The sequence below is a fragment of the Salmo salar genome, chromosome 16 (genome assembly GCF_965601325.2).
Source record: "Salmo salar chromosome 16, fSalSal1, whole genome shotgun sequence".
Lineage (NCBI taxonomy): Eukaryota > Metazoa > Chordata > Actinopteri > Salmoniformes > Salmonidae > Salmo > Salmo salar.
Window position 1 is genome coordinate 74,192,391 of NC_138306.1, and position 27,113 is coordinate 74,219,503.

Consider the following 27,113-nt stretch of genomic DNA (forward strand, 5'->3'; position numbering starts at 1 on the left):
AATTGCAATGAATGGCATTCGAGGCCTAATCCTGGTTTTACTTATGCAGGAAAATAAAAGTAAGGCATGTGATGTATCAGAAATTGTGTAATGGAATTATAGTCAACCTAAAATATTGTCATATCATTTTAAATACAGTTTATACAGGTTTTATACACATTTTCTGTATAAATAGCCTCTAAATATATGTAAACAGACCATACATGTCTCAGATTTCTTGGAAAGCTGAGAGTGCCATTATATGATACAATATCAGAAGTCATATCATCAAGTGATTTCAGACAGTGTATGGCTGTGGATTGACTGAATTGTTTGAATACACTGTTGGCATATTGGCAGTTAATTAAAAAAAAACAATCCTCTAAAATGGTCTGGCTAGTTAACACAAATCCAGTCCAGATAAATTCTTCAAATTCTGTATTTTACACAATATTTTATCACAGCACTGGCAAACCATGGTTGACCAACTCCCTGACCATCATAAGAAGGTTCATGTCCATTCTAGTATTGTAATTCCTAATTCTATGAGTAGTACTCACAGTGTGGTAGTATTTCCTGTACATGGCCATCCTTAGTAGCTTGTTCAGATAATCTTCCAGCTGTTTCTGTACAGGGAACATAATAAATGCAGTATTACTATAGTAGAGACGTACTATACAGTGCAATGTTTATATGAAGTATATACTGTATTCTCCTATAAAGTTAATACGACAAACACACGTAAAAACGCCTACCCTTCTGCTGTAGACCTGTTCGTCTTGTGCCAACTCATCTCTGCCACGCGGTAGCTCCGGCATATGTCTGGCTTCACTCTTCTTCATTGTCCTCCTCCTCGTTGTGTGGCTGAGAGAGAGCGAGAGAGAGAGAGAGGGAGAGAGAGAGAGAGAGGTGAAGAGTGGTAAAGAGGAAGAAGGTAGGGTCACTCACTGGTATTGGGGAGAAATAAAATGTACATATCTACTGTTCCATGAAAAATCCTAATATTTCTATGATAAAAATTCATAGTATATCATTTAGTATTTAATCACTTTACAATTTGATTTGTGTGTGCGTGTATACGTACAGTGCCTTGCAAAAGTATTCATCCCCCTTGGTGTTTTCCAATTTTGTTGCATTACAACTGTCACGCCCTGACCTTGGAGATCCTTTATTCTCTATTTTGGTTAGGTCGGGGTGTGACTAGGGTGGGCATTCTAGTTTCTTTATTTCTAGGTTGGCCTGATATGGTTCCCAATCAGAGGCAGCTGTCTATCGTTGTCTCTGATTGGGGATCATATTTAGGCAGCCTTTACCCACCTGTTGTTTGTGGGATCTTGTTTTTGGTACTGTGCTGTTTAGCCCTACTTACGTTACGTTTCGTTTGTATTTGTTGTTTTTTTTGCGGCGTTCATTTAATAAAGAAAGATGTACGCCTACCACGCTGCACCTTGGTCCAATCCTTCCATCAACAAGCGTAACAACAACCTGTAATTTAAATTGATTTTTATTTGGATTTCATGTAATGGACATACACAAAATAATCCAAATTGGTGAAGTGAAATTTAAAAAATAACTTGTTTCAAAAAAGTATATATATATATTTTTTTTTTAAAGTGGTGCGTGTATATGTATTCACAACCACCTGTGTGCTATCTAAGTGTCACATGTTCTGTCATATATACACCTGTTCTGAAAGGCCCCAGTGTCTACAACACCTCTAAGCAAGGGGCACCACCAAGCAAGCGGCACTATGAAGACCAAGGAGCTCTCCAAACAGGTCAGGGACAAAGTTGTGGAGAAGTACACATCAGGGTTGGGTTATAAAAAAAAAACGAAAACTTTGAACATCCCACGGAGCACTATTAAATCCATTATTAAAAAATGGAAAGACTATGGCACAATAACAAACCTGACAAAAGAGGACCGCCCACCAAAACTCACAGACCAAGCAAGGAGGGCATTAATCAGAGAGGCAACAAAGAGACCAAAGATAACCCTGAAGGAGCTGCAAAGCTCCACAGCGGAGGTTGGAGTATCTGTCCATAGGACCACTTTAAGCCATACACTCCACAGAGCTGGGCTTTATGGAAGAGTGGCCAGAAAAAAGCCATTGCTTAAAGAAGAAAATAAGCAAACACGCTTGGTTTTCACCAAAAGGCATGTGGGAGACTCCCCAAACATATGGGAGAAGGAACGCTATGTCTGACGCAAACCCAACACCTCTCATCACCCCGAGAACACAGTCCCTGCCGATGTTTTTCATCGGCAGGGACTGGGAAACAGGTCAGAATGAAGGGATGATGGATGGTGCTAAATACAGGGAAATTGTTGAGGGAAACCTGTTTCAGTCTTCCAGAGATTTGAGACTGGGATGTAGGTTCACCTTCCAGCAGGACAATGGCCCTAAGCATACTGCTAAAGCAACACTCGAGTGGTTTAAGAGGAAACATTTAAATGTCTTGAAATGGCCTAGTCAAAGTCCAGACCTCAATACAATTGAGAATCTGTGGTATGACTTAAAGATTTCTGTACACCAGCGGAACCCATCCAACTTGAAGGAGCTGGAGTAGGTTTGCCTTGAAGAATGGGAAAAATCCCAGTGGCTAGATGTGCCAAGCTTACAGAGACATACCCCAAGAGACTTGCAACTGTAATTGCTGCAAAAGGTGACTCTACAAACTATTGACTTTGGGGGGGTGAATAGTTATGCACGCTCAAGTTTTCAATTTTTTTGTCTTATTTCTTGTTTGTCTCACAAGCTAAAATATTTTGCATCTTCAAAGTGGTAGGCATGTTGTGTAAATCAAATGATACAAACCCCCCCAAAAATCTATTTTAATTCCAGGTTGTAAGGCAACAAAATAGGAAAAATGCCAAGAGGGGTGAATACTTTCGCAAGCCACTGTATATGTGTGTGTCTGTGTGTGAGTGTATACGTATATGTGTGTGTGTGTGTGTGTGTGTGTATGTGTGTGTGTGTGTGTGTGTGTGTGTGTGTGTGTGTGTGTGTGTGTGTGTGTGTGTACCTGCGGGAAGGTAGCGGTACCCTCATGAACATCTTGTATCGGACCAGTTCTCTGTGGAGGTCCATGAAGTGTTTCTCCTTTCTCTTGACCACCCAGCTGAACTCTCCATGTCTCAGCTCAATCTTAAACACTGCAGGCTGACTCTACACAGACAGAGATCAAGTGTGAATGTGTGTGTGTGCATGCGTGTGTGTGAGCGTGCGTGTGTCTGTGGGTACCTTGTTGACACTCCTCTGTGCCGTGATGTTGAACCTGTCCTGGGCAGTGTTGAACCTCTCCACCTCCAGGATCTTAGCAGTGATGGGAACAGTAGGGAGGTAGACCCTGGCTTCTGACTCCTTAAAACCCACGGTGTGATACACAGCACTGAACCCTATACGACTGTCCCCTGGAGAGGTAGAGAAAAGGCCAATAGGATACATCTCTCATCATATCATTCATATCAAGAGCTCTCTCTCTCTCTCACACACACACACACACACACACACACACACACACACACACACACACACACACACACACACACACACCACACACACACACACACACACACACACACACACACACACACACACACACACACACACACACATATACACACACCTATGGTGGTAGGGTCATTGTCAGTCTCCTCTCCATCTCCCATGTCCAACTCTCTGGTGTCCAAACTCTCAACTACGTCCGACATCTTCCTGCTGATGCCGAGGCCGTCTGTGATGTCACCGGGTTCCACAGCGATGTCAGAGGGGTCAGAGGTCATCAGTTGAAGGCTGCTGGTGGTGGGGGGGACTTTACCCAGCATGCCTAGCTCTCAGCCCTCAGAACAGGGCACACCTGGATGAGGAGAGGAGGAGAAGAGAGGAGCACTTGAACCGTTGAATAAAGTCATAACGTTGTCTGCTTTGTAGAGAAGTTGTTTCTGTCCAAGAGTAAGAGACAGTTGTATGTTGCTCTGCATGTATTATCACTTTCTACTGCAGTGCAGATCATCCCCGCAGCAGGGTGTGTGGGTGTGTGTATGCACGTGCTTGCCTGTGTGTGAACTTGAATTTGAGGGAGACACACACATACCTGACATCCTTCCCCTCAAATTCAAGACTCCCTCACACACACTGCCCAGAATAGAACCAATGGTTGTCCACTAACAGTAGAGGGCCATTGGTTAGATGCTGCTACCTCATTGGCTGACACTGGCCCTGCAGAGAGCTACAGAAGTCAGTGGAAGCTGTCTTCCAAAATAGTAGAGCATAGAACAGTGTGTGTGTGTATAATGGGTAGGACAGGACCAGTACTATCATTAATGTCTTACTGGAGACTATAATGCCAGTCATTAGAGCTCTGCTTGTACCCTACAGTAAGACTCCCAGCACACAGAGTAGACTACATCTCACTGCCAGAGCCAGAGAGAAATAATCATCTTAACAGGCACTGGGCCTTTCCAAACACACCACATTAAAGACCGAACCCAAGTGTGTGTGTCCTTAGTGCAATGCCAAGCCAGACAGACAGACAGGCGGGGCTCCATGGCAACAAGAGTGAGGTGATGTCATCTCTGGTCAGAAGTCTAGAAAGTTCTCTGAGGCAAGTCAAGGCCTGCGTGCACACACACTCACACACACACATTTGTCTGTAAAACTCTGTTGGCTTACGACAGTGTCTGGCTCTTTGTGTGTGGTAGCATGTTGAGTCTTGTTTTGTGTGTGTTACGCTGTCATGATGACGTCTGTGTGTGTCAGTGAGTTCTGACTGGCCTCAGAAAACCTTCAGATAATCTTCTAGACTAGTGTGTTGTATTTGGTGTCCTATTTGTATTTGTATTGATGAGGGATACCCGTTTCTTCCTGCCAAGGCAGCAGCTACTCTTCCTGGGGTACAAACAAGTTAAGGCACTTACATTACACATAAAACTAAAGACTACACAGTCCATCATATAACGTTATTACAACACTGCATATCTACAGTACAAAATGAACAGATCATTAGCGTATTACGCATGTTCAGAATGATAACAGACACGGTGTGGGAAGCTGTGTGTGTGTGAGATTTATATCAGTGTGGCATCACCCGCCCTAGTGTCTAGGGTTTCCGCCCACTACCTAGAAGTCAGCCGTAGCACGGCACAGTGTGTGTGTGTGTGTGTGTTTGAATTCTCTCTCTCTTTCCGTCGCTCACTCTCTGTGACACACACACACAGACACAAACACACGCACACACACACACACACACACACAGCGCTTTACGTCTCGCCCGAGGCCTCTGTCATGTCCCAGTGGAATGGAATGGTTAAACTTCAGTACTGGAATGAATGGGATCAGAGAAAGAGAGGGGGGGTGATAGTGAGAGAGAGAGGGGGATGATAGAGAGGGGGAGAGAGAGCGAGAGAGAGAGAGAGAGAGAGAGAGAGAGAGGAAGAGAGAGGGATGACAGATGGAGTGTTGCTTTTATCTCGCTTCTCTGTTCTGATGGAACATTGTCTACTTCCTGTTTCCTGTCAAGGGTTGTCATGATGATGGGTTTTGGCAAATAGGAGAAAACTATAAAAACCAGCTACTCTATGTCGCCAATCATTCTCCTTCCTTATTTTTCTATTCGTTTTTGATAAATTGTTATCTACACACGCACAAAGACACACACACACGCACGCACACACACACCAGAAAGATAAGTGAGAAGAGATTTGTGTACACAACATGGCATTTACAGTCAACGTGGTGCCAACCTCCGCCTAGCACAGATGACAGAGAGAGAGTGGTCTGTGACACCTCTGTCTCTGCCTACACTAAAGCTGTCTATTATCTAATAATTTAAACACTGGAGAAAGAGATAGAGGGAGAGAGAGACAGATAGAAAGAGAGGGAGAGAGAGACAGACAGAGAGTTAGAGAGAGAGGGAAAGAGAGACAGAGAGAGAGAGAGAGAGAGAGAGAGAGAGAAAGAGAGGGAGAGAGAGAGAGAGAGAGAGAGAGAGAGAGGGACAGAGAGAGAGAGAAAGAGAGGGAGAGAGAGAGAGAGAGGGACAGAGAGAGAGAGAGAGAGAGAGAGAGAGAAAGAGAGGGAGAGAGAGAGAGAGAGAGAGAAAGAGAAAGAGAAAGAGAGGGAGAGAGAGAGAGAGAGGGACAGAGAGAGAGAGAAAGAGAGGGAGAGAGAGAGAGAGGGACAGAGAGAGAGAAAGAGGGAGAGAGAGAGAGAGAGAGAGAGAGAGAGAAAGAGAGGGAGAGAGAGAGAGAGAGGGACAGAGAGGGAGAGAAAGAGGGAGAGAGAGAGAGAGAGAGAGAGAGAGAGAGAGAGAAAGAGAGAGAGAGAGAGAGAGAGAGAGAGAGAGAGAGAGAGAGAGAGAGAGGGACAGAGAGAGAGAAAGAGGGAGAGAGAGAGAGAAAGAGAGGGAGAGAGAGAGAGGGACAGAGAGAGAGAGAGAGAGAGAGAGGGACAGAGAGAGAGAGAGAGAGAGGGACAGAGAGAGAGGGAAAGAGAGAGAGAAAGAGAGGGAGAGAGAGAGAGAGAGAGAGTGAGAGTAATCGTCATTATCACCAGAGCTGAGTCCTGCTGGCTGTAATACAAGGCTTCATTGTACTTCTTTGAAAGAACACATCTTTCTAACACACACACACACACACACACACACACACACACACACACACACACACACACACACACACACACACACACACACACACACACACACACACACACACACACTGTATTCTACTTTCCAGCAGGTGGTTTGAGTTTACATGTTGGCTTGATCTCTCTGAGCTGAAACCACCTGTGTGTGTGGGTTGAGTGCGTGTGGGGACCTGAAATCGCCAAAAGTTGCCACAAGGATAGTAAAACAAGGAAGATTCTCCCACATGGGGACATTTCCCACGTCCCCATGAGGACAATGACTATGTTAATCTTAGGGGTTAGAATTAGGGTTAGAATTAGGGATAGGGTTAGAGTTAGGGATTAGGGGTTAGGGAATGCAAAAATAAATTTGGTTCCCACAAGGATAGAAGAACAAGTGTGTGTGTGTGTGTGTGTGTGTGTGTGTGTGTGTGTGTGTGTGTGTGTGTGTGTGTGTGTGTGTGTGTGTGTGTGTGTGTGTGTGTGTGTGTGTGTGCGCGTGGGAATGAGAGTGTGCACCGTTTCACAATTTTATCCAAATGTTGACAATGACTGTTACAGTTATCCTATTTGGATGAATGACTGACCAAACATAATCACTGATCAAATATAATGACTGATCAAACATAATGACTGATCAAACATAATGACTGATCAAACATAATGACTGAACAAACATAATGACTGATCAAATATAATGACTGATCAAACATAATCACTGATCAAATATAATGACTGATTAAATATAGTGATTGATCAACATAATGACCGATCAAATATAATGACTGATCAAATATAATGACTCATCAAATATAATGACTGATCAAACATAATGACTGATCAAATATAATGACTGATTAAATATAGTGATTGATCAAACATAACGACTGATCAAATATAATGACTGATCAAACATAATGACTGATCAAACCTAATGACTGATCAAATATAATGACTGATTAAATATAGTGATTGATCAACATAATGACCGATCAAATATAATGACTGATTAAATATAGTGATTGATCAAACATAATGACTGATTAAATATAGTGATTGATCAACATAATGACTGATCAAATATAATGACTGATCAAACATAATGACTGATCAAAAATAATGACTGATTAAATATAGTGATTGATCAAACATAATGACTGATTAAATATAGTGATTGATCAAACATAATGACTGATCAAACTAGACAGAATGACAAGACAGAGATCTAGTCAGTAGTCAGACTAGACCTAGTCATCCAGCCAGAGGCTTCTAACTGCCCCACCATAGTTAATATGTATTCAGGAACAGGATGTGTAGAGCAGAAAGAGGGAGACAGAGGTCATGAAACTCAGCTAGGATTGTTTTGTTAGGAGAGGAGCCCAGCAGAACTGTGTAATGTCTTATTTCACCTATAACAACAAAGAGACTTGGTGTAGTCTTTGAAACGTTGAATCTGTTCTACAACTGTGGCAAGTAACAACGTTACCAATAAAGACGGCACATGCACTCATGAGGAGAAAATAAGAGAGAGGAAAAGCGAGAAAGAGAGGGAGAGTGAGAGAGCAGTAGGGAGAGGAGAAGGGGATATGAACGAGGGAGTGAGTTGAAGGAAATGGAGAGGGAGGAAAAGGAGAGGGAGAGAACAGTAACTGTTCAGCTAGCGAGGGTCACTCAGTCAGACATTTCAAAAGCAGCAACAAGCTTTCACAACATGGTGGGAGAGAGAGAGCCAAGGTACACACATACACACACACTACTTCTCCATTGGAACAAATATAGAACAGGGTGACAGAGAGAGAGAGAGAGAAAGAAAAACTTCACTGACCTGCTCCTGTCCTCATTTTGATTTGTCCCTTTTCTAGACTATTGAGTAGACTACACATGCACACATATGCACACACACACACACACACCCTATACACACTCAGTGTACTGTTCCTCTTGTATAACAGAGTGTATGTGAACGAATGTACTGTGGAAACAACTCCTCGAAGAAAATTCCTCAAGAGAGGAGGGGCTACCAAACTCTAAACCAATCAGCTGCATTGAAACATTCATACCCTCCCCCTGGGTTCTCTCATTGGGGGAATCTGCAGGGATCTGAGCTGAGTTGGAGGGCTTTGGGTAAGGGGAGGGATTAGAGGAGAGATCAAAACATTCTAAGACTGACAGCCAACAGGAAGGAGATCAGAGACCTGGCATTGTGCTGCCCGGACAACAACCTCTCCCTCAACGTCAGCAAGACAAAGGAGCTGATCGAGGACTACAGGAAACGGAGGGCCGAGCACACCCACATCCACATCGATGGGGTTGTGGTGGAGCAGGTAGAGAGCTTCAAATTCCTTGGTGTCCACATCACTAAGGAATTATCATGGTCCACACACACTAACACAGTCGTGACGATGGCACAGCAACACCTCTTCCCCCTCAGGAGGTTAAAAAGATTCGACATGGGCCCTCAGATCCTCAAAAATCTATACAGCTGCACCATTCAGAACATCTTGACTGGTTGCATCACCACTTAAAAAAAGAATGTAAAAAATATTTGACCTTTATTTAACCAGGTATGCTAGTTGAGAACAAGTTCTCATTTGCAACTGCGACCTGGCCAAGATAGAGCATAGCAATTCGACACATACAACAACACAGAGTTACACATGGAATAAACAAAACATACAGTCAATAATACAGTCGAACAAAAGAAAACAAAAAGTCTATATACAGTGAGTGCAAATGAGGCAAGTTAAGGCAATAAATAGGCCATGGTGGTGAAGTAATTACAATATAGCAATTAAACACTGGAATGGTAGATGTGCAGAAGATGAATGTGCAAGTAGAGATACTGGGGTGCAAAGGAGCAAGATAAATAAATAAATACAGTATGGGGATGAGGTAGGTAGATAGATGGGCTGTTTGCAGATGGGCTATGTACAGGTGCAGTGATCTGTGAGCTGCTCTGACAGCTGGTGCTTAAAGCTAGTGAGGGAGATATGAGTCTCCAGCTTCAGAGATGTTTGCAGTTCGTTCCAGTCATTGGCAGCAGAGAACTGGAAGGAAAGACGACCAAAGGAGGAACTGGCTTTGGGGGTAACCAGTGAGATATACCTGCTGCAACGCGTGCTACGAGTGGGTGCTGCTATGGTGACCAGTGAGCTGAGATAAGGCGGGGCTTTACCCAGCAGAGACTTGTAGATAACCTGTAGCCAGTGGGTTTGGCGACGAGTATGAAGTAAGGGCCAACCAATGAGAGCGTACAGGTCGCAATGGTGGGTAGTGTATGGGGCTTTGGTTACAAAACGGAAGGCACTGTGATAGACTGCATCCAGTTTGTTGAGTAGAGTGTTGGAGGCTATTTCATAGATGACATCACCGAAGTCGAGGATCGGTAGGATGGTCAGTTTTACAAGGGTATGTTTGGCAGCATGAGTGAAGGATGCTTTGTTGCGATATAGGAAGCCGATTCTAGATTTAATTTTGGATTGGAGATGCTTAATGTGAGTCTGGAAGGAGAGTTTACAGTCTAACTAGACACCCAGGTATTTGTAGTTGTCCACGTATTCTAAGTCAGAGCCGTCCAGAGTAGTGATGCTGGACGGGCGAGCAGGTGCTGGCAGCGATCGATTGAATAGCATGCATTTAGTTTTACTTGCGTTTAAGAGCAGTTGGAGGCCACGGAAGGAGAGTTGTATGGCATTGAAGCTCATCTGGAGGTTAGTTAACACAGTGTCCAAAGAGGGGCCAGAAGTATACAGAATGGTGTCGTCTGTGTAGAGGTGGATCAGAGAATCACCAGCAGCAAGAGCAACATCATTGATGTATACAGAGAAGAGAGTCGGCCCGAGAATTAAACCCTGTGGCACCCCCATAGAGACTGCCAGAGGTCCGGACAACAGGCCCTCCAATTTGACACACTGAACTCTATCAGAGAAGTAGTTGGTAAACCAGGCGAGGCAATCATTTGAGAAACCAAGGCTGTCGAGTCTGCCAATAAGAATGTGGTGATTGACAGAGTCGAAAGCCTTGGCCAGGTCGATGAATACGGCTGCACAGTAATGTCTCTTATCGATGGCGGTTATGATGTCGTTTAGGACCTTGAGCGTGGCTGAGGTGCACCCATGACCAGCTCTGAAACCAGATTGCATAGCGGAGAAGGTACGGTGGGATTATAAATGGTCGGTAATCTGTTTGTTAACTTGGTTTCGAAGACCTTAGAAAGACAGGGTAGGATAGATATAGGTCTGTAGCAGTTTGGGTCTAGAGTGTCTCCCCCTTTGAAGAGGGGGATGACCGCGGCAGCTTTCCAATCTTTGGGAATCTCAGACGATACGAAAGAGAGGTTGAACAGGCTAGTAATAAATAGGGTTGCAAAAATTTCGGCAGATAATTTTAGAAAGAGAGGGTCCAAATTGTCTAGCCCGGCTGATTTGTATGGGTCCAGATTTTGCATCTCTTTCAGAACATCAGCTACCTGGATGAAGGAGAAATGGTGGGGGCATTGGCGAGTTGCTGTGGAGGGTGCCGGGCAGTTGACCGGGGTAGGGGTAGCCAGGTGGAAAGCATGGCCAGCCGTAGAGAAATGCTTATTGAAATTCTCTATTATACTGGATTTATCGGTGGTAACAGTGTTTCCTAGCCTCAGAGCAGTGGGCAGCTGGGAGGAGGTGCTCTTATTCTCCATGGACTTTACAGTGTCCCAGAACTTTTTTGAGTTTGTACTACAGGATGCCATTTCTGTTTGAAAAAGCTAGCCTTAGCTTTTCTAACTACCTGTGTATATTTGTTCCAAACTTTCCTGAAAAGTTGCATATCACGGGGGCTATTCGATGCTAATGCAGAACGCCACAAGATGTTTTTGTGCTGGTCAAGGGCAGACAGATCTGGAGTGAACCAAGGACTATATCTATTCCTAGTTCTACATTTTTTGAGTGGGGCATGCTTATTTAACATGGTGAGGAAGGCACTTTTAAAGAATAGCCAGGCATCATCTACTAACGGGATGAGGTCAATGTCATTCCAGGATAGCCCGGCCAGGTTGATTAGAAAGGCCTGCTCGCAGAAGTGTTTTAGGGAGCATTTGACAGTGATGAGGGGTGGTCGTTTGGTCGCAGACCCATTACGGATGCAGGCAATGAGGCAGTGATCGCTGAGATCTTGACTGAAAACAGCAGAGATGTATTTGGAGGGCGAGTTAGTTAGGATGACATCTATGAGGGTGCCCGTGTTTGCAGATTTGGGGTTGTACCTGGTAGGTTCATTGATCATTTGTGTGAGATTGAGGGCATCAAGCTTAGATTGTAGGATGGCCGGGGTGTTAAGCATGTCCCAGTTTAGGTCACCTTGTAGCATGAGCTCAGAATATAGATGGGGGGCAATCAATTCACAAATGGTATCGAGGGCACAGCTGGGGGCAGAGGGAGGTCTATAGCAAGCAGCAACAGTGAGAGACTTGTTTCTGGAAAGGTGAATTTTTAGAAGTAGAAGCTCGAATTGTTTGGGTACAGACTTGGATAGTAATACAGAACTCTGCAGGCTACACTTGGCTTGGTATGGCAACTGCTTGGTATCCGACCGCAAGGCTTGAGAAAATCTTATAGGAAGAATATGAAAAAATTCCCAAATCCAGATGTGCAAAGCTAATACATCGCTGCCAAAGGTGCTTCTACAAAGTCTTGACTCAGGGGTGTGTATACTTATGGAAATGAGATATTTCTGTATTTCATTTTCAATAAATTTGCTACAATTTCTAAAAACCTGTTTTTACTTTGTCATTATGGGGTATTGTGCGTAGATGGGTGTATCACATTTCAGATAAGACACAGATGCAGACAGCGTCGAAGTGACAAAAGTGTATTACTAGTACAGGGGCAGGCAAAACGACAGGTCAAGGGCAGGCAGAGGTCAATAATCCAGTGTGGTGTGGCAAGGTACAGAACGGCAGGCAGTCTCAGGGTCAGAGCAGGCAGGGGTCAATAATCCAGTGTGGTGTGGCAAGGTCCAGAACGGCAGGCAGGCTCAGGTTCAGGGCAGGCAGAATGGTCAAAACTGGTGTCGTGTCTTTGGCTATGCCGGATTAAGTGATATGACATGCTATTCTATAAAATCCTTTCTCTGTAATTAATATTACCTGATTAAGCTAATCATGTAAATGTAATTAACTAGAAAGTCGGGGCACCACGAAAGAATGTTTATAGAGCTGTTATCTTCCGAATAAACTCTTAAAGACCTAGTAATATTTTTACATCACTAGCAGTCAATATTAATCAGTCTCATCTGAAAGCTGTAAATTCTTGGTTATCTTCACGAACCCTGGCTAACAAGTTGAATCAGCAATACAAAATTGGGTTTAATTATTTATTTACTAAATACCTAACTAATCACACAGAATTACATATACACAGAATGCAAATTATGTCATATAGAAAACGTCCCTGGTGGACGGAATGTCTCTGGTGGTAAATTGGATACGTTGTAGTATCTTCGTTGTGTGTTAGACTGGATACGTCATCCGTCATTTCCTAGCCCACGTTTACAGCTGCTGTTGCTAACTCAACGGCTAGGATATCTCACGTCTTTAGTGAATAAGAGTTCAGAGTTCATACCATTCACAACCAAAGCTCACGCTGAGGTTGGCTTAGTTCTGTAGTTGACATGTTAGTCCTTTTTAACGTATGGACCGTCGTCCTATCGTCCTCGGAACAGAAGGTTACAATTTTGTCAAGGGCTTATATAGTGGGGGGAGAGAAGGGTGTGTTTCATAGTTTATAACCCATGTCTCTTCACAGGGGCGGGCCACTGATTGAGCAGGGCTCTAACCTTATGAAAACCCAATTCTCTCATTTGGAAGCTAAAATTACATTTAATCTTTTCACAAATAGTTTCATATTCAAACATTTAAATTGCACAACAATTCCATGTGAATCTGATAACTAGAATGTGTAGACTTTCCCAGATACAGTTTATGTCATCCTGTCATCAGTCATAATGTCTCAGATGACAACCGAACTGACATCATTGTCACGACTCCTGCCGAGGGTGACTCCTCTCCCTGTTCGGGTGGCGCTCGGCGGTCGTCGTCACCGGCCTACTAGCTGCCACCGATCCCTTTTTCCCTTTTCTGTTGGTTTTGTCTTGATTGTTTGCACCTGTGTATGATTAGTGTTTCGTTGAGTATTTAAGCCCGTTTCCCCACCTGTTCTGTGTGCGTGTGTAGTAGAGTGATGTTGTTCCCCTAGATTATGCACCAAGTTGCACGCAAGGACAGTTCAAGTAGGCCAGGTCAAGAGGGGATGTTAATAAGTTAATAACAATAATAATAATTCAATGTGTTTTCTTTATTTAATTACAGCAGCATAGTTAATGTTATTTTTCGGTGTACAAACATTTTTTGATATCTATATTGTAAATACACCTAATTGTAAAAGTTTGTATATTTTGGTTTGGTCCATCGCGGGTTATCCGTACTTACGGACCCTTTTATCGTTCTCTTTTGGCCGGACCTTCAGCTAGCAAGGTATGTTGTCCTTGGCGCCGTAATTTGGCAATATAAAACTGTGGTAAAGTTACTTAAAGTGCTGTTACGCAATTATATGTTTTGTTACAATGTGAACAATTATAAAGATTTATGTTAACTTTCACCAAGCTCGCTAATTAGGGTACCTATTGTAACTCGGGAGTATTTGGGACCGTGTTTGAGTGAGTTGCTATGTGCTCACGCAGGTGCCGAGAGCTGTGACTGCACTGAGGGCTAACATATTGTGTGTTGTCTCTTCGTGTGCAGGTATGTCTTTTATTTTGTTCCGAATATGTTGTATATAATTTTAATTGTATTGTATAGTGTGCTGTTGGGCACTGAATGTATGTATGCAGCTCCCGCTCTTTTGGCCGGACCTTCAGCTAGCAAGGTGCCCGAGAGCTGTGACTGCACCGAGGGCTAACATATTGTGTGTTGTCTCTTCGTGTGCAGGACCAATAAACATGATTCAACCATCATAATTCCAGTTGTGGCAGTGTCCTGATTAAAAATACACAACGCAGAACGAACCACGCTACACGTGCTTACTTTCTGTTGTCGACTGTTGTTTATGCAGTGGTACGTGTTATTGGATCATTGTGTTTGTTGGATCACAGCCAGTTGTGTTTTCGTGGGTGTACTTTTCTTTTACGGTGCAATTCATTAAAAGCCCGTTAGCAACTACTCCTGTTTCCTGCGCCTGACTCCACACCCACTACTGCAATCGTTACAATCATATTCATTATTAAGTACCAACGCATATTTTCAACTGGTTCAATTACCGAAATATGGTTCCTTCCCCCCACTTGTTTGATGTTCCCAGACTCTCTATGTTTAACAAAGGCTATTCAAGAGTCCTTCAGTAGAGTCAGAGAGAGGAAAGGGAGAAAGGTATTTATGGGGGGGGGGGGGGGGTCATAAACCTTACCCACAGGCCAACGTCATGACACTGGGAAGAACAGACAGGAGGTTTCACAAACACTGGTAGGTTTCACAAAACAAAACGAACTGGAAACAGACAAACAAAGAACACGGGTATAAATACACTGGGGATAATGGGGAAGATTAGAGACTCCTGGAGGGGGATGGAGACAAGCACAAAGACAGGTGAAACAGATCAGGGTGTGACTGTTAGCTCTCCCTAGGAGAGGTGGGGGGGTGAAGTCAGGCGCAGGAGACTAAATATACAGAGAAAGCATTTATTCCAGAGTCCTCAAAATAAACAGGCACAGGACCAGAATGAGCAGTCCACACAAAAGGTCCGGAACGCAGTCCAGAAACGTACACCTGTCGAATATAGCCAAAGACATAAAACGCAACCCAAAACCACGACAGGGAAAACAAAACAATCCCGCACGAACCCAAACTGGTAGTGCGAGACTAAATACCCCACTAATGAACCCAGACAAGAAACAGGTGAAACACAAGAAAGACAACACCAAACAAAGAGGAAAAGGGATCGGTGGCAGCTAGTAGACTGGCGACGACGACCGGCGAGCGCCGCCCAAACAGGAAGAGGAGCCACCTTCGGTAGAAGTCGTGACAGTGACTGGGTGAGAAAATACAAATATTTAATACATTTTGAATTCAGGCTATAACACAACAAAATGTGGAATAAGTTAAGGGGTATGAATACTTACTGAAGGAACTACTTGTATCCACCCCCTTCCTGGTGTCACCCATTTTCCCTGCACATTTATTCCTGTGTTTTCTGTTTGGCTTTTGCCAGTTCGTCTTGTCTCGTAAGCGTGTTTTTTCCCGTACTCCTGTTCTCTCAAGTCCCTGTTTTAGTGTTCCGGTTTTGGCCTATTCTACCTTTCCTGACCCCGAGCCTGCCTGCCGTCCTATACCTATCTGACTCTTAATCCATCTGGCCCCGTCCCGTCAGTTCATGGTGGAGGTCGACGCTTCGGACGTCGGAGTGGGGGCTGTCCTGTCCCAGCGTTCCGCATCCCTACGCCTTCTTTTCCCATCGTCTTAACACCACAGAGAGGAATTATGAACTATCGAGAACTACTGCGGTGAAGACGGCGTTGGAGGAGCGGAGGCTCTGGTTAGAGGGGGCGGGAACATCCATTCATTGTGTGGACGGATCACAAGAACCTGGAATATCTCAACTCCAGCCAACCTTGATGGGCCCTGCTTTAGTCTTGGTTCAACTTTACCATCTCCTACCGCCCGGGGTTCAAGAATGTTAAGCTGGATGCGCTTTCATGCCGCTATAGCCCCGCTGCTACACCCTTGGGCCCCGAGACCATCCTTCCTACCTCGTTTCTAGCAGCTGGGGGTGGGGGGGCCCAACTAACCGGATGTTTGTCCCAGACGCTGCCCGCTCCTCGGTCCTGGAATGGGCTCATTCCTCAAAGGCTTGCCTGCCACCCTGACTCCCTTCAGACGCAGGCCATTGTGCAACAACGCTTTTGGTTGCCCACCATGGTTCCTGATGTCTCTGCGTTTGTCGCCACTTCCACTGTCTGTGCTCAGAATAAGCCTCCTCGGCATGCTCCGGCTGGCCTTCTTCAACCACTTCGTGTCCCTCACCGTCCCTGGTCACATCTATCCCTGGACTTCGTCACTGGTCTCCCTCCATCTGATGGCAACAACACTATCCTTCCGGTGGTGAACAGGTTTTCAAAGCTGCCCATTTCATTCCCCTCCCCAAGCTACCCTCAGCCAAGGAGACCCAGCTCATGGTGCAACACGTCTTCCGGATCCATGGATTTCCGGTGGACATGGTCTCCGACCGTGGTCCTCAGATCTCGTCCTGGTTCTGGAAGGCGTTCTGCACACTCATTGGGTCGCCGGCCAGCCTGTCCTCTGGGTTTCTCCCCCAGTCTAATGGCCAGACTCCTGTGTCTGCATCTGGGTCATATCCTGAGTCGTGTTAGTAGCTTCATTCACCTCAGTCGATAAGGGACATACATAACATTCTATCTCGGACAAACGCATGCCATACTGCAATTTTCTGCTACGCACTAGCTCAGCAGCGAGATTAAAAACTCAAGTTTAGTTTCCTGTGAAGTCAAATACCAGTTACCTAACAATTTTCTACCTCTGCACTGCTTTAGTCAACTCAACTGAGAGAAGTTGTGCTGTTCAGTGTTCACTGCAGATTCACTCGCCATAGGCCTAAAGCCAGCCAGCCAATCACAGCCTTCACTCGCGCCAAGGCGTCCGCATGGCTCTAAAGCCAGCATGCTGTACTGCCAGAACACATGCACCGTCTTTTCTCTCCAATCTGAGCCAGATTGACAGCGCTCCGACCCAATGAGAATTGGGTGGCCAATGATATTTCCGGGGTGGCTAGTGCCCCCCCCCCCCCCCCCCACTCCATTTACCGCCCCTGCGCACACACACACACACAGACACACACCTATCCTATCCACCCTACAAGTGAATATCTTCCTCCATTTTGTGGTTGAATCTGCACATTGGTCTCCTCACTATATACACAGACTGTATCTCAAGTGCACGTGTCGTGTGTGTGTGTTGTGTGTATCTATGTATGTGCATATGTTGTGTGTGTGTGTGTGTGTGTGTGTGTGTGTGTGTGTGTGTGTGTGTGTGTGTGTGTGTGTGTGTTTATGACTGAGACTTTGACCTGGACGCTACGCCACACCCTGTGAGAATGATGCTAGAGGAAGACTAGCATTTTCACATTTGAATAATTTTGCAGATGCTCTTATCCAGAGCGACATACAATTAATGCATACAGCTAAAGTAGTAAAGTAGTAAAACCACGTATCACGATCATTGCTAGTCTTTGTTGGTTAATGTAGCTACTGGAGACAGAGAAGTAGAAAAAAAGTAATAGAAAGAGGTGAGACACACATACACATACACATACACGCACACAGACTGAGTACCTGTTGCAGTGAAAAGTTGATAGGTCACTGACTGTTGCTGTGATCAGACCTCAGGACTTCTGTCATCTGAGGTGTCTTCTCTCTCTCTCTATTGCTCTATATGTCGACCACTTTCTCACTCTCTCTTTCTGTGTGTGTGTGTGTGTGTGTGTGTGTGTGTGTGTGTGTGTGCGCGTGTGCGTGTGTGTGTGTGTGTGTGTGTGTGTGTGTGTGTGTGTGTGTGTGTGTATGAGGTCATAAATGTCCTGGTGTAGGTAAACAGCACAGAGCAAAGGGCATAGTAATAATCTCCCCAAGAACCTCCATCATAGATCATCATCTGGCCATACTGTTGGCCACACGCACAAACACACACACACAAACACGCACATACACAAACACACACGAGAACACACACATGCCGGCTTTGCTTTGACCATTAGGTGGCGTGCTAGGTCTGAGCTAGGGCTACCAGTAGGACCCCCTCCCTCCATCTCTCTCTCTCTCTCTCTCACTCTCACCCTCTCTGAGTTTTTCGTTGTGACAGTTGTTTCTGCTCCATTCAATGATGAGACAAACTAGAGAATGTGTGTGATGTGTGAATGTGCCATATTTAAAAACGTTGTTTTTTCTCTTTAGAGATTTCTCATCAAATCACAGAGGAGGACATCAATCGATTGATCTTATATGGAGGCTCCAGAGAGAGAGAGAGAGAGAAAGAGAGAGAAATGTGGACTGCGTTTCTGAAACCATAATATTCAATGTCACAGACTCATAGAGGATGTTGATGTTGTTTGGATGTTTTTGTTGTTTCCCATTTCTCTTGGCTGAGTAACTTTCCAGTGTCACATCACCAAACCCTGACTGTGACTCACCATCAGTCTAGGTTACCGTGTTTTCATCTGACGCATAAGAGTGCATGAAGGGGACAGAGCAAGAGAGGGACATTTTTTGTAGGATGTTGTTTTAGAAGGTCGTCTTTACTCGTTCATCAAAAGTGCATCTATGTGATTTAGACCAATATATATGCCTATCAATACCAGAGGAAAAGGAATATCAGATCCTATTCATATTTGTTTGATACTTTTGTACAATGCGCTCAAAGGATGATCGAGTATTATTTTCTTTCTTCAGACATGTATTTTAGCTTGTGATATATTTAATAACATTCAAAGGCTATACTTTATTTCTTACAAGTCAAATCATTTTGTAAATGGAAGACAAGATGGGAAGGTGTGTTTTATTGCTCCAGTGCATGACTGTTCTAAAATAGAGGAGGACTCGTAGCTTAACTCCTGTTGGTAAAACCATAAGATCCTTTACGCATCACGCGGCGCGCACGCACACACACGCAGTCAGAGGAATAGAGGACATGCGGAGACGAGGAGCGCGCCAGCCGCCCCAAGGAGAACCTCCAGCCGCGTGAATGACCCGCTGGCAGCATGCGCTCCTGGCCCAACCGAACTGACTGTCTCTCTCCCGTTAACTGCAGCTGGGAGGATAACTACTGGAACTACTACTTTAACGGGAGCTACCGGGGTCCCGTGCCCCCCGAAAACCTCTTCCCCATCCCCGTTCTAATGGGAATCACCATCACCTGTACTCTCCTGTTCCTAGCGGGAGTGACCGGGAATGTAATGACTATACTGGTCGTGTCTAAGTACAGAGACATGAGAACAACCACTAACCTCTACTTATGTAGCATGGCTGTCTCAGACTTGTTGATATTCCTCTGTATGCCCCCTGATGTGTATCGGTTATGGAAGTATAGGCCATGGATATTTGGAGATACATTCTGTAAGCTGTTTCAGTTCGTTAGTGAGTGCTGTACTTATTCAACCATTTTGAATATAACCGCACTGTCGGTGGAGAGGTACCTGGCCATCTGCTTCCCACTTCGCGCCAAACGCCTGGTCACCAAGCGACGCGTCCGTGCGCTAATCCTCTTTCTCTGGCTCGTGTCGCTGTTGAGCGCGGGACCTGTCTTCGTTCTGGTGGGAGTGGAGCACGAGACTCGCCCAGCGGCGGGGAACTCTGTGACTGCTGGTGGGACGGAAGGACAGACAGAGATAGACACTAGCGAGTGTAAACCCACCCAGTACGCGGTTGAGTCTGGGCTTCTAGCCGCAATGGCGTTGGTTAGCTCTGTGTTTTTCTTCCTGCCGGTGTTTTGTTTGACTGTGGTGTACAGTTTGATTGGACGAAGGTTGTGGAAGAGACGGAGAGAGAACAATATTGGAGCTAACGTAGCACACAGGGACAAGAGCAACAGACAGACCGTCAAGATGTTAGGTAGGGTGCAATACATGTTGCTCATATTCAAAACTATGTCTTAAGCACGGCATAATTGAGATATGGATGTTTATAATATTTTTAAAAGGCACAGAATTGGAGACATTTAAAAAAAAAAAAATGGTTTTGATAGCATTAAATCAATCAAACATTGTAATAAGACAAGGATAATGCAGATACTGTAGATATAGGCTGTGTATACGTTTCTTCACTCAGCAAAGTAACCCAATAACCATGATAACAGCCAGTCTTGTAAAGCTTTACCAAGGCCATTTAATTAGGCATAACTGTAGTTTCCCCATCATACCCCTCTCTCCTATTTCTCTCTCTGAAAAAAAACTGATTACTGATGTTTGCATTTCAAGTTTTATGGTTGGAATTAATTGTATGTGCCTCCCCTCCTCCCTCAATTACCCCTTCCCTCTCCCCCCTCACTATTATTATTAGCATAAAATGAGAAATCCAATGTTGCAAACATTTATTATCTGTCTCCCCTCTACCTCTCTCTCTCTCCAGCTGTAGTGGTCTTTGCCTTCGTCCTATGCTGGCTGCCTTTCCACTTGCATCGTTACCTTATGTCCCATTCCTCCGAGGGCTCCTCTCCTCTCTGGTCTCTCTTCACCCAGTACTGCTCCCTTGTTTCCACTGTCCTCTTCTATCTCTCGGCTGCCATCAACCCTGTCCTCTATAACACCATGTCTAGGAAGTACCGGTCAGCTGCTGCCCAACTGTTTGGTCTACAGGAGACTCAACCACCCAGAGGGAGAACGGCAAGCACTGTCAAAGGAGAGAGTTCACCTGCCTGGACAGAGTCCACTGTTAGCCTGTGACTGTAGCCAGTTTGGAGGGTGAATGGGCGCTAGATATATACTTCTCTGATTTTGATATGTAGTTGTTGTGATCAACCTCATCTTGTGTTTCTCATCAGTGACCACTGCTTTCCCTGGTTGATCAAATTCAAACAGGCACCATTATGGACCATCAAGGATGAATTGGACCTTATCCAAGTGAGCACCGGCTTACACCTAACGTCCATGGACGTTGATTATTGATTGAAATTTGATCAGTCCGCCCTGGCCTTGCGTTGAACATATTAATTATATTAGCCTCGAGGACTCTGAACGAGACTGTTGCTTTGATGTCACAATGCTGTTTGAGAAGATGTTTTATAAAATATTTATAAAACAAGGCATTTCTGTCACCCAAAAAGAAGCACACCATTAGCAACAAAAACTATTAAACAGCTTTTGAAACGGACACATATGCATTTTCTACAAATCACACATGCAACACACGCGCACACACACAAACCAAAAGAGTTATTACACTTGCCTTAATTAATATGTGAACTGTATTCTGGATGACAAAGAAAAGCACTGTAGACCGTGATGCACTTCTCTGTACCCTGAGAGAGAGGGACTGAAGTTCTGTGTGTGTGTTTGTTTATGTTGAGTGACTGGGTGTGTTGGGGTGGGTGTGTTTATGGTGAGTGAAGGCGTGTGTTGGGGTGTGTGTGTGTGTGTGTTTATGGTGAGTGACTGTGTGTGTTGGTGTGTGTCTGTCTGTGTACATATAGGTAACAGTGTTTTGCTATGATAGCATGTACAGTAGGCTAATTATACCGCCAGCCTTACTCTGTAAATAGCAGCTTAGTAACAGTTCAATCTGATTGGTATTAGTCTTGGCTTATCCTACTTACAAAGCAGCCACTGCCTTGGACTCCAGAATTCTGATATGGCAACCTGGTCTCAGAGCATTTCGTATTATTCTGTACATAAATCCGAGACTCTCCATTTAGTATAATATGTTACGTTTCATATGGTATGTATTAATTTGTGGATGTCCATCATCCATTTCATATATGTTATGAACTAGAATTCATATTATATGTTACAAATTTGCTAAATGTACAATATGTTACGAATCTGCAAAACGTATAATACATAACGAATTGTAGCTAGGTGGCAAACATTAGCTAGGCTAGGGGTTAAGGTTAGGGTTACGTTTAGGAGTTAGGTTAAAGGGTTAAGGTTAGGGTTAGGGGAAGGGTTAGCTAAAAGGGGTAAGGTTAGGGGAAGGGTTAGCTAAAAGGGTTAAGGTTAGGCTTAGGAGAAGGGTTAGCTAAAATGCTAAGTAGTTGCATAGTACCTAAAAAGTAGTAAGTAGTTGAAAAGTTGCTAATATGCTAAAGTTGTCCATCATGAGATTTGAACTCGCAACCTTTGGGTTACCAGACATCTGCATTATATACCTACCCATCCACCTACGGTGCATTTGGAAAGTATTCAGATCCCTTGACTTTTTCCACATTTTGTTACATTACCGCCTTATTCTAAAATTGATTAAATCTGGGTTTTTTTCATCATCAATCTACACACAATACCCCATAATGACAAAACAAAAGCAGGTTTTTAGACATTTCTGCTAATTTATTACAAATAAAAAACTAAAATATCACATTTCCATAAGTAGTCAGACCCTTTACTCAGTACTTTGTTGAAGCACCTTTGGCAGCGATTACAGACTCAAGTCTTCTTGGGTATGACGCTACAAGCTTGGCACACCTGTATTTGGGGAGTTTCACCCATTGTTTTCTGCAGGTTGGATGGGGAGCGTCGCTACACAGCTATTTTCAGTTCTCTCCAGAGATGTTCGATCTGGTTCAAGTCCGGGCTCTGGCTGGGCCACTCAAGGACATTCAGAGACTTGTCCAGAAGCCACTCCTGTGTTGTCTTAGCTGTGTACTTAGGGTCGTTGTCCTGTTGGAAGGTGAACCTTCACCCCAGTCTGAGGTCCTGAGTGTTCTGGAGCAGGTTTTCATCAAGGATCTCTATACTTTACTCCGTTCATCTTTCCCTCGATCCTGACTAGTCTCCCAGTCCCTGTTGCTGAAAAACATTCCCACAGCATGATGCTGCCACCACCATGCTTCACCGTAGGGATGGTGCTAGGTTTCCTCCAGACGTGACGCTTGGCATTCAGGCCAAAGAGTTCAATCTTGGTTTCATCAGACCAGAGAATCTTGTTTCTCATGGTCTGAGAGTCCTTTAGGTGCCTTTGGCAAACTCCAAGCGGGCTGTCATGTGCCTTTTACTGAGGAGTGGCTTCCGTCTGGCCACTCTACCATAAAGGCCTGATTGGTGGAGTGCTGCATAGATGGTTGTCCTTCTGGAAGGTTCTCCCATCTCCACAGAGGAACTCTGGAGCTCAGTCAGAGTGACCATCGGGCTCTTGGTCACCTCCCTGACCAAGGCCCTTCTAGGAAGAGTCTTAGTGGTTCCAAACTTATTCCATTTAAGAATGATTGAGGCCACTTTGTGGGGACCTTCAATGCTGCAGAAATGTAGGGGGGGGGGGGGGGGGGAGAAGTCAAGGGAACTGAATATTTTCTGAATGCACTGTATTTCATTTTTGTCTTGAGTAACCATAAAAAACGTAACATATCATACTAATTTGAGTGTCCCAAATTTTAATTTACAATGTTACGTCTGGATATGGACATAAAGACGACAAGTAAGGACTACAGAAACAATCCGCAAATATGAACTACAAACATCGCCTGGAAAAATACTTAAAACGTGGAATTGTAACTACAGACATGGCGCTTCAGCCCAAATTAATGTAACGCTTGACTATGTATCCATGTTTGTACCGCTATAATAATCTGTACTATGCCTGTACAAACTATAATGTAAGAAAACACTGTATGTATTTTAATATTGATCCATATCATCAGGTTGCCAACTTGGTCTGAACTCATTCCGAGAGATAAAAATGATTCAACATTGTTTACGTGTCATTTTTTTTATTTCAGACATAAGCAGTATAATTCTGTCATGACTGAGAAGTGCACACACAGGTAGCCTACAAACACACAGATGTCGTCCTCACCTCTCCCCCATATTTTCTCACCTTCTCTGCTTTCTTCTCGTCTCAGTCCCTTGAAGTCAGGCAGCCTCAAAGCCACCCATCCTCAAAGGTCGTCACTAGTTCCCACAGCCACAAAGTCATAATTATGGCTACACCCCACCTATTTCTACAATTTCTCTTCTTAAAATCGAATTTTAAACATAACTGTAACCTTTACCGCACTGCTAACCTTATGCCTAACCCTAACCTTCATTTAAGACTGAAAAGTACATTTTTGTTTTCATGAATTTTTACAACATAGACAATTGTGACATTATAGCTGTGGTAACAAGGGACAACCATCTTCAAGCTATGTTCAAAGGATCCTTCTGTCACATCTGAGGCTTTCTGAGTTGCCTGATCAAAAAGTCCTATAAGTGAGGACAGGAGGAGAGAGGCAAAGAAAGAGGTCTGGGAGAGAAATGAGGGATGGAAAGAGGAAGAAGGAAAGTGAGAAAGACATTGATGGTGGTACATAGAATATGAGGAGTGGAGAAATGAATGAGGTAAGGATGAGTCAGAGAGAGAGGAACTTGGAAGTAAGAGAGCACTTGAGAAAAGATTGATTCAGAAATTATAGATATAGAAAAAGTCAATGAGTTACTCTGCATCACTTGTGAGATGCAGTGTGTGTGTCTCAGAGACAGGAGGGATCATTTTTTCTCTGTGATTTAATGCCTCCTGTTATCCAGTGAGATGCTATCGAGGCCGCTGGGGAGTAAATCACAAGCTATTGCTGGACACAGGCGCATGCACACACACTCAAACAAACACACACTGAGACACGGAGGGGAGAGAGGGAGAGACAGAGAGAGACAGAACGTGAGAGGAAGGCTGAGAGAGAAGAGAAAGGTAAAGAGAGATAGAAAGAGAGAGAGAGAGAGAGGATCGATGGCAATGTTCCTGCACAAATCAGTGAGTGTCGAAGAAGAGGCTGCATGTGCTTTTGTGCATCTCTCCTCTCCGCTGGTCTCTTCTTCAGACACACACGGTTCAGCCAGGGTTATAGTGCCCATTAAATAGGAGATTCGCCCTAAAACTGAATGTGAAGGTTGCATTTTTTCACAGCGTCGGCTGGATTATAGATGTGATTTATGTCTGGCTGTACCTCAAATTATACCTTATTCCCTACAGTGCCTTCAGAAAGTATTCAGACCCCTTGACTTTTTCCAAATTTTGTTAGGTTACAGCCTTATCCTAAAATTGATTGAATTGTTATTTATTCTGTACTTTGCTCGGTTCATGCTCGGTTCATCTTTGCCTCGATCCTGATTAGTCTCCCAGTCTCTGCCGCTGAAAAACATCCCCACAGCATGATGCTGCCACCACCATGCTTCACCGTAGGGATGGTGCCAGGTTTCCTCCAGATGTGTCGCTTGGCATTCAGGCCAGAGTTCAATCTTGGTTTCATCAGACTCTCATGGTCTGAGAGTCTTTAGGTGCCTTTTTGCAAACTCCAAGCAGGCTGTCATGTGCCTTTTACTGAGGAGTGGCTTCCGTCGGGCAGCCAGCTCTAGGAAGAGTCTTGATGGTTCCAAACTTCTTCCATTTAAGAATGATGGAGGCCACTGTGTACTTGGGGACCTTCAATGTTGCAGAAATGTTATGGTAATCTTCCCCAGATCTGTGCCTCGACACAATCCTGTCTCGGAGCTCTATGGACAATTCTTTCGACCTCATGGCTTGGTTTTATCTTTGATATGCACTGTCAACTGTGGGACCTTATATAGACAGGTGTGTGCCTTTCCAAATCATGTCCAGTCAATTGAATTTACCATAGGTGGACTCCAATCAAGTTGTAGAAACATCTCAAGGATGATCAATGGAAACCTGATGCACCTGAGCTCAATTTCAAGTATCATAGCAAAAGGTCTTCGTACTTAAGTAAATAAGGTATTTCAGTTTTTTATATATAATAAATTAGCAAACATTTTTAAAAACCTGTTTTCGCTTTGTCATTATGGGGTTTTGTGTGTAGATTGCTGAGGATTTTCTATTTATTTAATCCATTTTAGAATAAGGCTGTAACGTAACAAAATGTGGAAAAAGTCAAGCGGTCTGAATACTTTCCAAAGGCACTGTATATCGTGCACTACAGTGACCAGAGCCAAATTACACTATTCCACATGGATTCCTGTCTAGTTAACTCTTTATTGGTTAAATTTATTACGATACCGCATCCAACCTTTTTTATTAGGAGAAGAATTATGTTGGAGCGAGCCCATTGTTTATTGTTTACTATAAAGAGTATATATCTGATACGTCTATCTACAGATAAACCAAACCTCGGGTAAATGTCCTCTAGCTCTCAGTCAGATATGAACTCACATCGACGTTACATGGGACATGAATTCAAATGAACATTGAAGACACCAGTGTGCCTTTGAGCTAAATTGCTCCAGGGGTGCCGTACTGTGGCTGACCCGGTGCTCCAACCTCTCAGAGTGTGTCCCTGATGGGGAATGGACACATTTGTGGTTCCCTGTGGACAATGGACAATAAAGTTATCTTCTATAATGTTTTTCTCTTATTCCTTATTGAGACAGTGTTGTGACGACGGTGATAAATACCAGTCCCCTGTTGAGTCTGACTGCCTGACTATCTCATCACAGACACTTTCCTCCATGCACACACAGCACGCAAGGAAGCACTCACCCGCATCACACACACATTGACAGGCACAAGGTCAGTCCCAGTGCTGGGCCCCTAGAGCAGTTCTGCTGCCTTGCAAAGGGACCAACTGCAAGAAATGGCACTTGGGATCTAACCAGCAGCCCTGCGGTTGCTAATTCACTTTTTAATTGCCCGGGATTTGAACAAGCAAACCTAGTCCACCTCTCTAACCTTTATATAGACTACCTACTACCACAAAGCATATCACATAACCAATGTATGAATAGGAAATCAAACAATAAACTATGACACACAAAACAAGAGATTTCAGTCAAGG

General features: G+C 44.2%; 2 protein-coding genes and 1 long non-coding RNA gene across 3 annotated transcripts in view; 1 reads left to right on the forward strand and 2 right to left on the reverse strand.

The window, feature by feature from the left end:
• LOC106574566 (phospholipase D1) overlaps positions 1 to 8,586 on the reverse strand; it is a 28,863-nt gene extending 20,277 nt beyond the window's left edge. The window contains exons 1-6 of the mRNA XM_045697718.2: positions 8,433 to 8,586; positions 3,609 to 3,839; positions 3,224 to 3,393; positions 3,006 to 3,148; positions 735 to 843; positions 540 to 605 (exon numbers count right to left, since the gene is read on the reverse strand). Of these exons, the coding sequence (XP_045553674.1) occupies positions 540 to 605; positions 735 to 843; positions 3,006 to 3,148; positions 3,224 to 3,393; positions 3,609 to 3,807 (687 nt within the window). The 5' untranslated portion in view covers positions 3,808 to 3,839; positions 8,433 to 8,586. The remainder of the gene's footprint in view (positions 1 to 539; positions 606 to 734; positions 844 to 3,005; positions 3,149 to 3,223; positions 3,394 to 3,608; positions 3,840 to 8,432) is intronic.
• Positions 8,587 to 13,919: 5,333 nt separating this feature from the next.
• LOC145861068 (uncharacterized) lies at positions 13,920 to 14,620 on the reverse strand. Its single transcript, XR_014380821.1, has 2 exons — positions 14,495 to 14,620; positions 13,920 to 14,103 (listed from the first exon to the last, which is right to left on the reverse strand). It is a non-coding gene; the product is annotated as an uncharacterized LOC145861068 (long non-coding RNA).
• A 3,490-nt stretch (positions 14,621 to 18,110) lies between these two features.
• Positions 18,111 to 23,587, forward strand: ghsr (growth hormone secretagogue receptor 1). The gene is made up of 2 exons (XM_014150371.3): positions 18,111 to 20,254; positions 20,771 to 23,587. Exons 1-2 carry the CDS (start codon positions 19,405 to 19,407, stop codon positions 21,082 to 21,084), a joined length of 1,164 nt encoding a protein of 387 aa, XP_014005846.1. The 5' UTR covers positions 18,111 to 19,404; the 3' UTR covers positions 21,085 to 23,587.
• The last annotated feature ends 3,526 nt before the right edge of the window (positions 23,588 to 27,113 follow it).

What these genes read in the sequence shown, in the direction of transcription:
- ghsr (XM_014150371.3), top strand. Translation starts at nt 19,405, where the DNA reads ATGCGCTCCTGGCCCAACCGAACTGACTGTCTCTCTCCCGTTAACTGC. An exon ending in ACAGACCGTCAAGATGTTAG is followed by an intron (nt 20,255 to 20,770) that starts GTAGGGTGCAAT and finishes CTCTCTCTCCAG; the next exon opens with CTGTAGTGGTCTTTGCCTTC.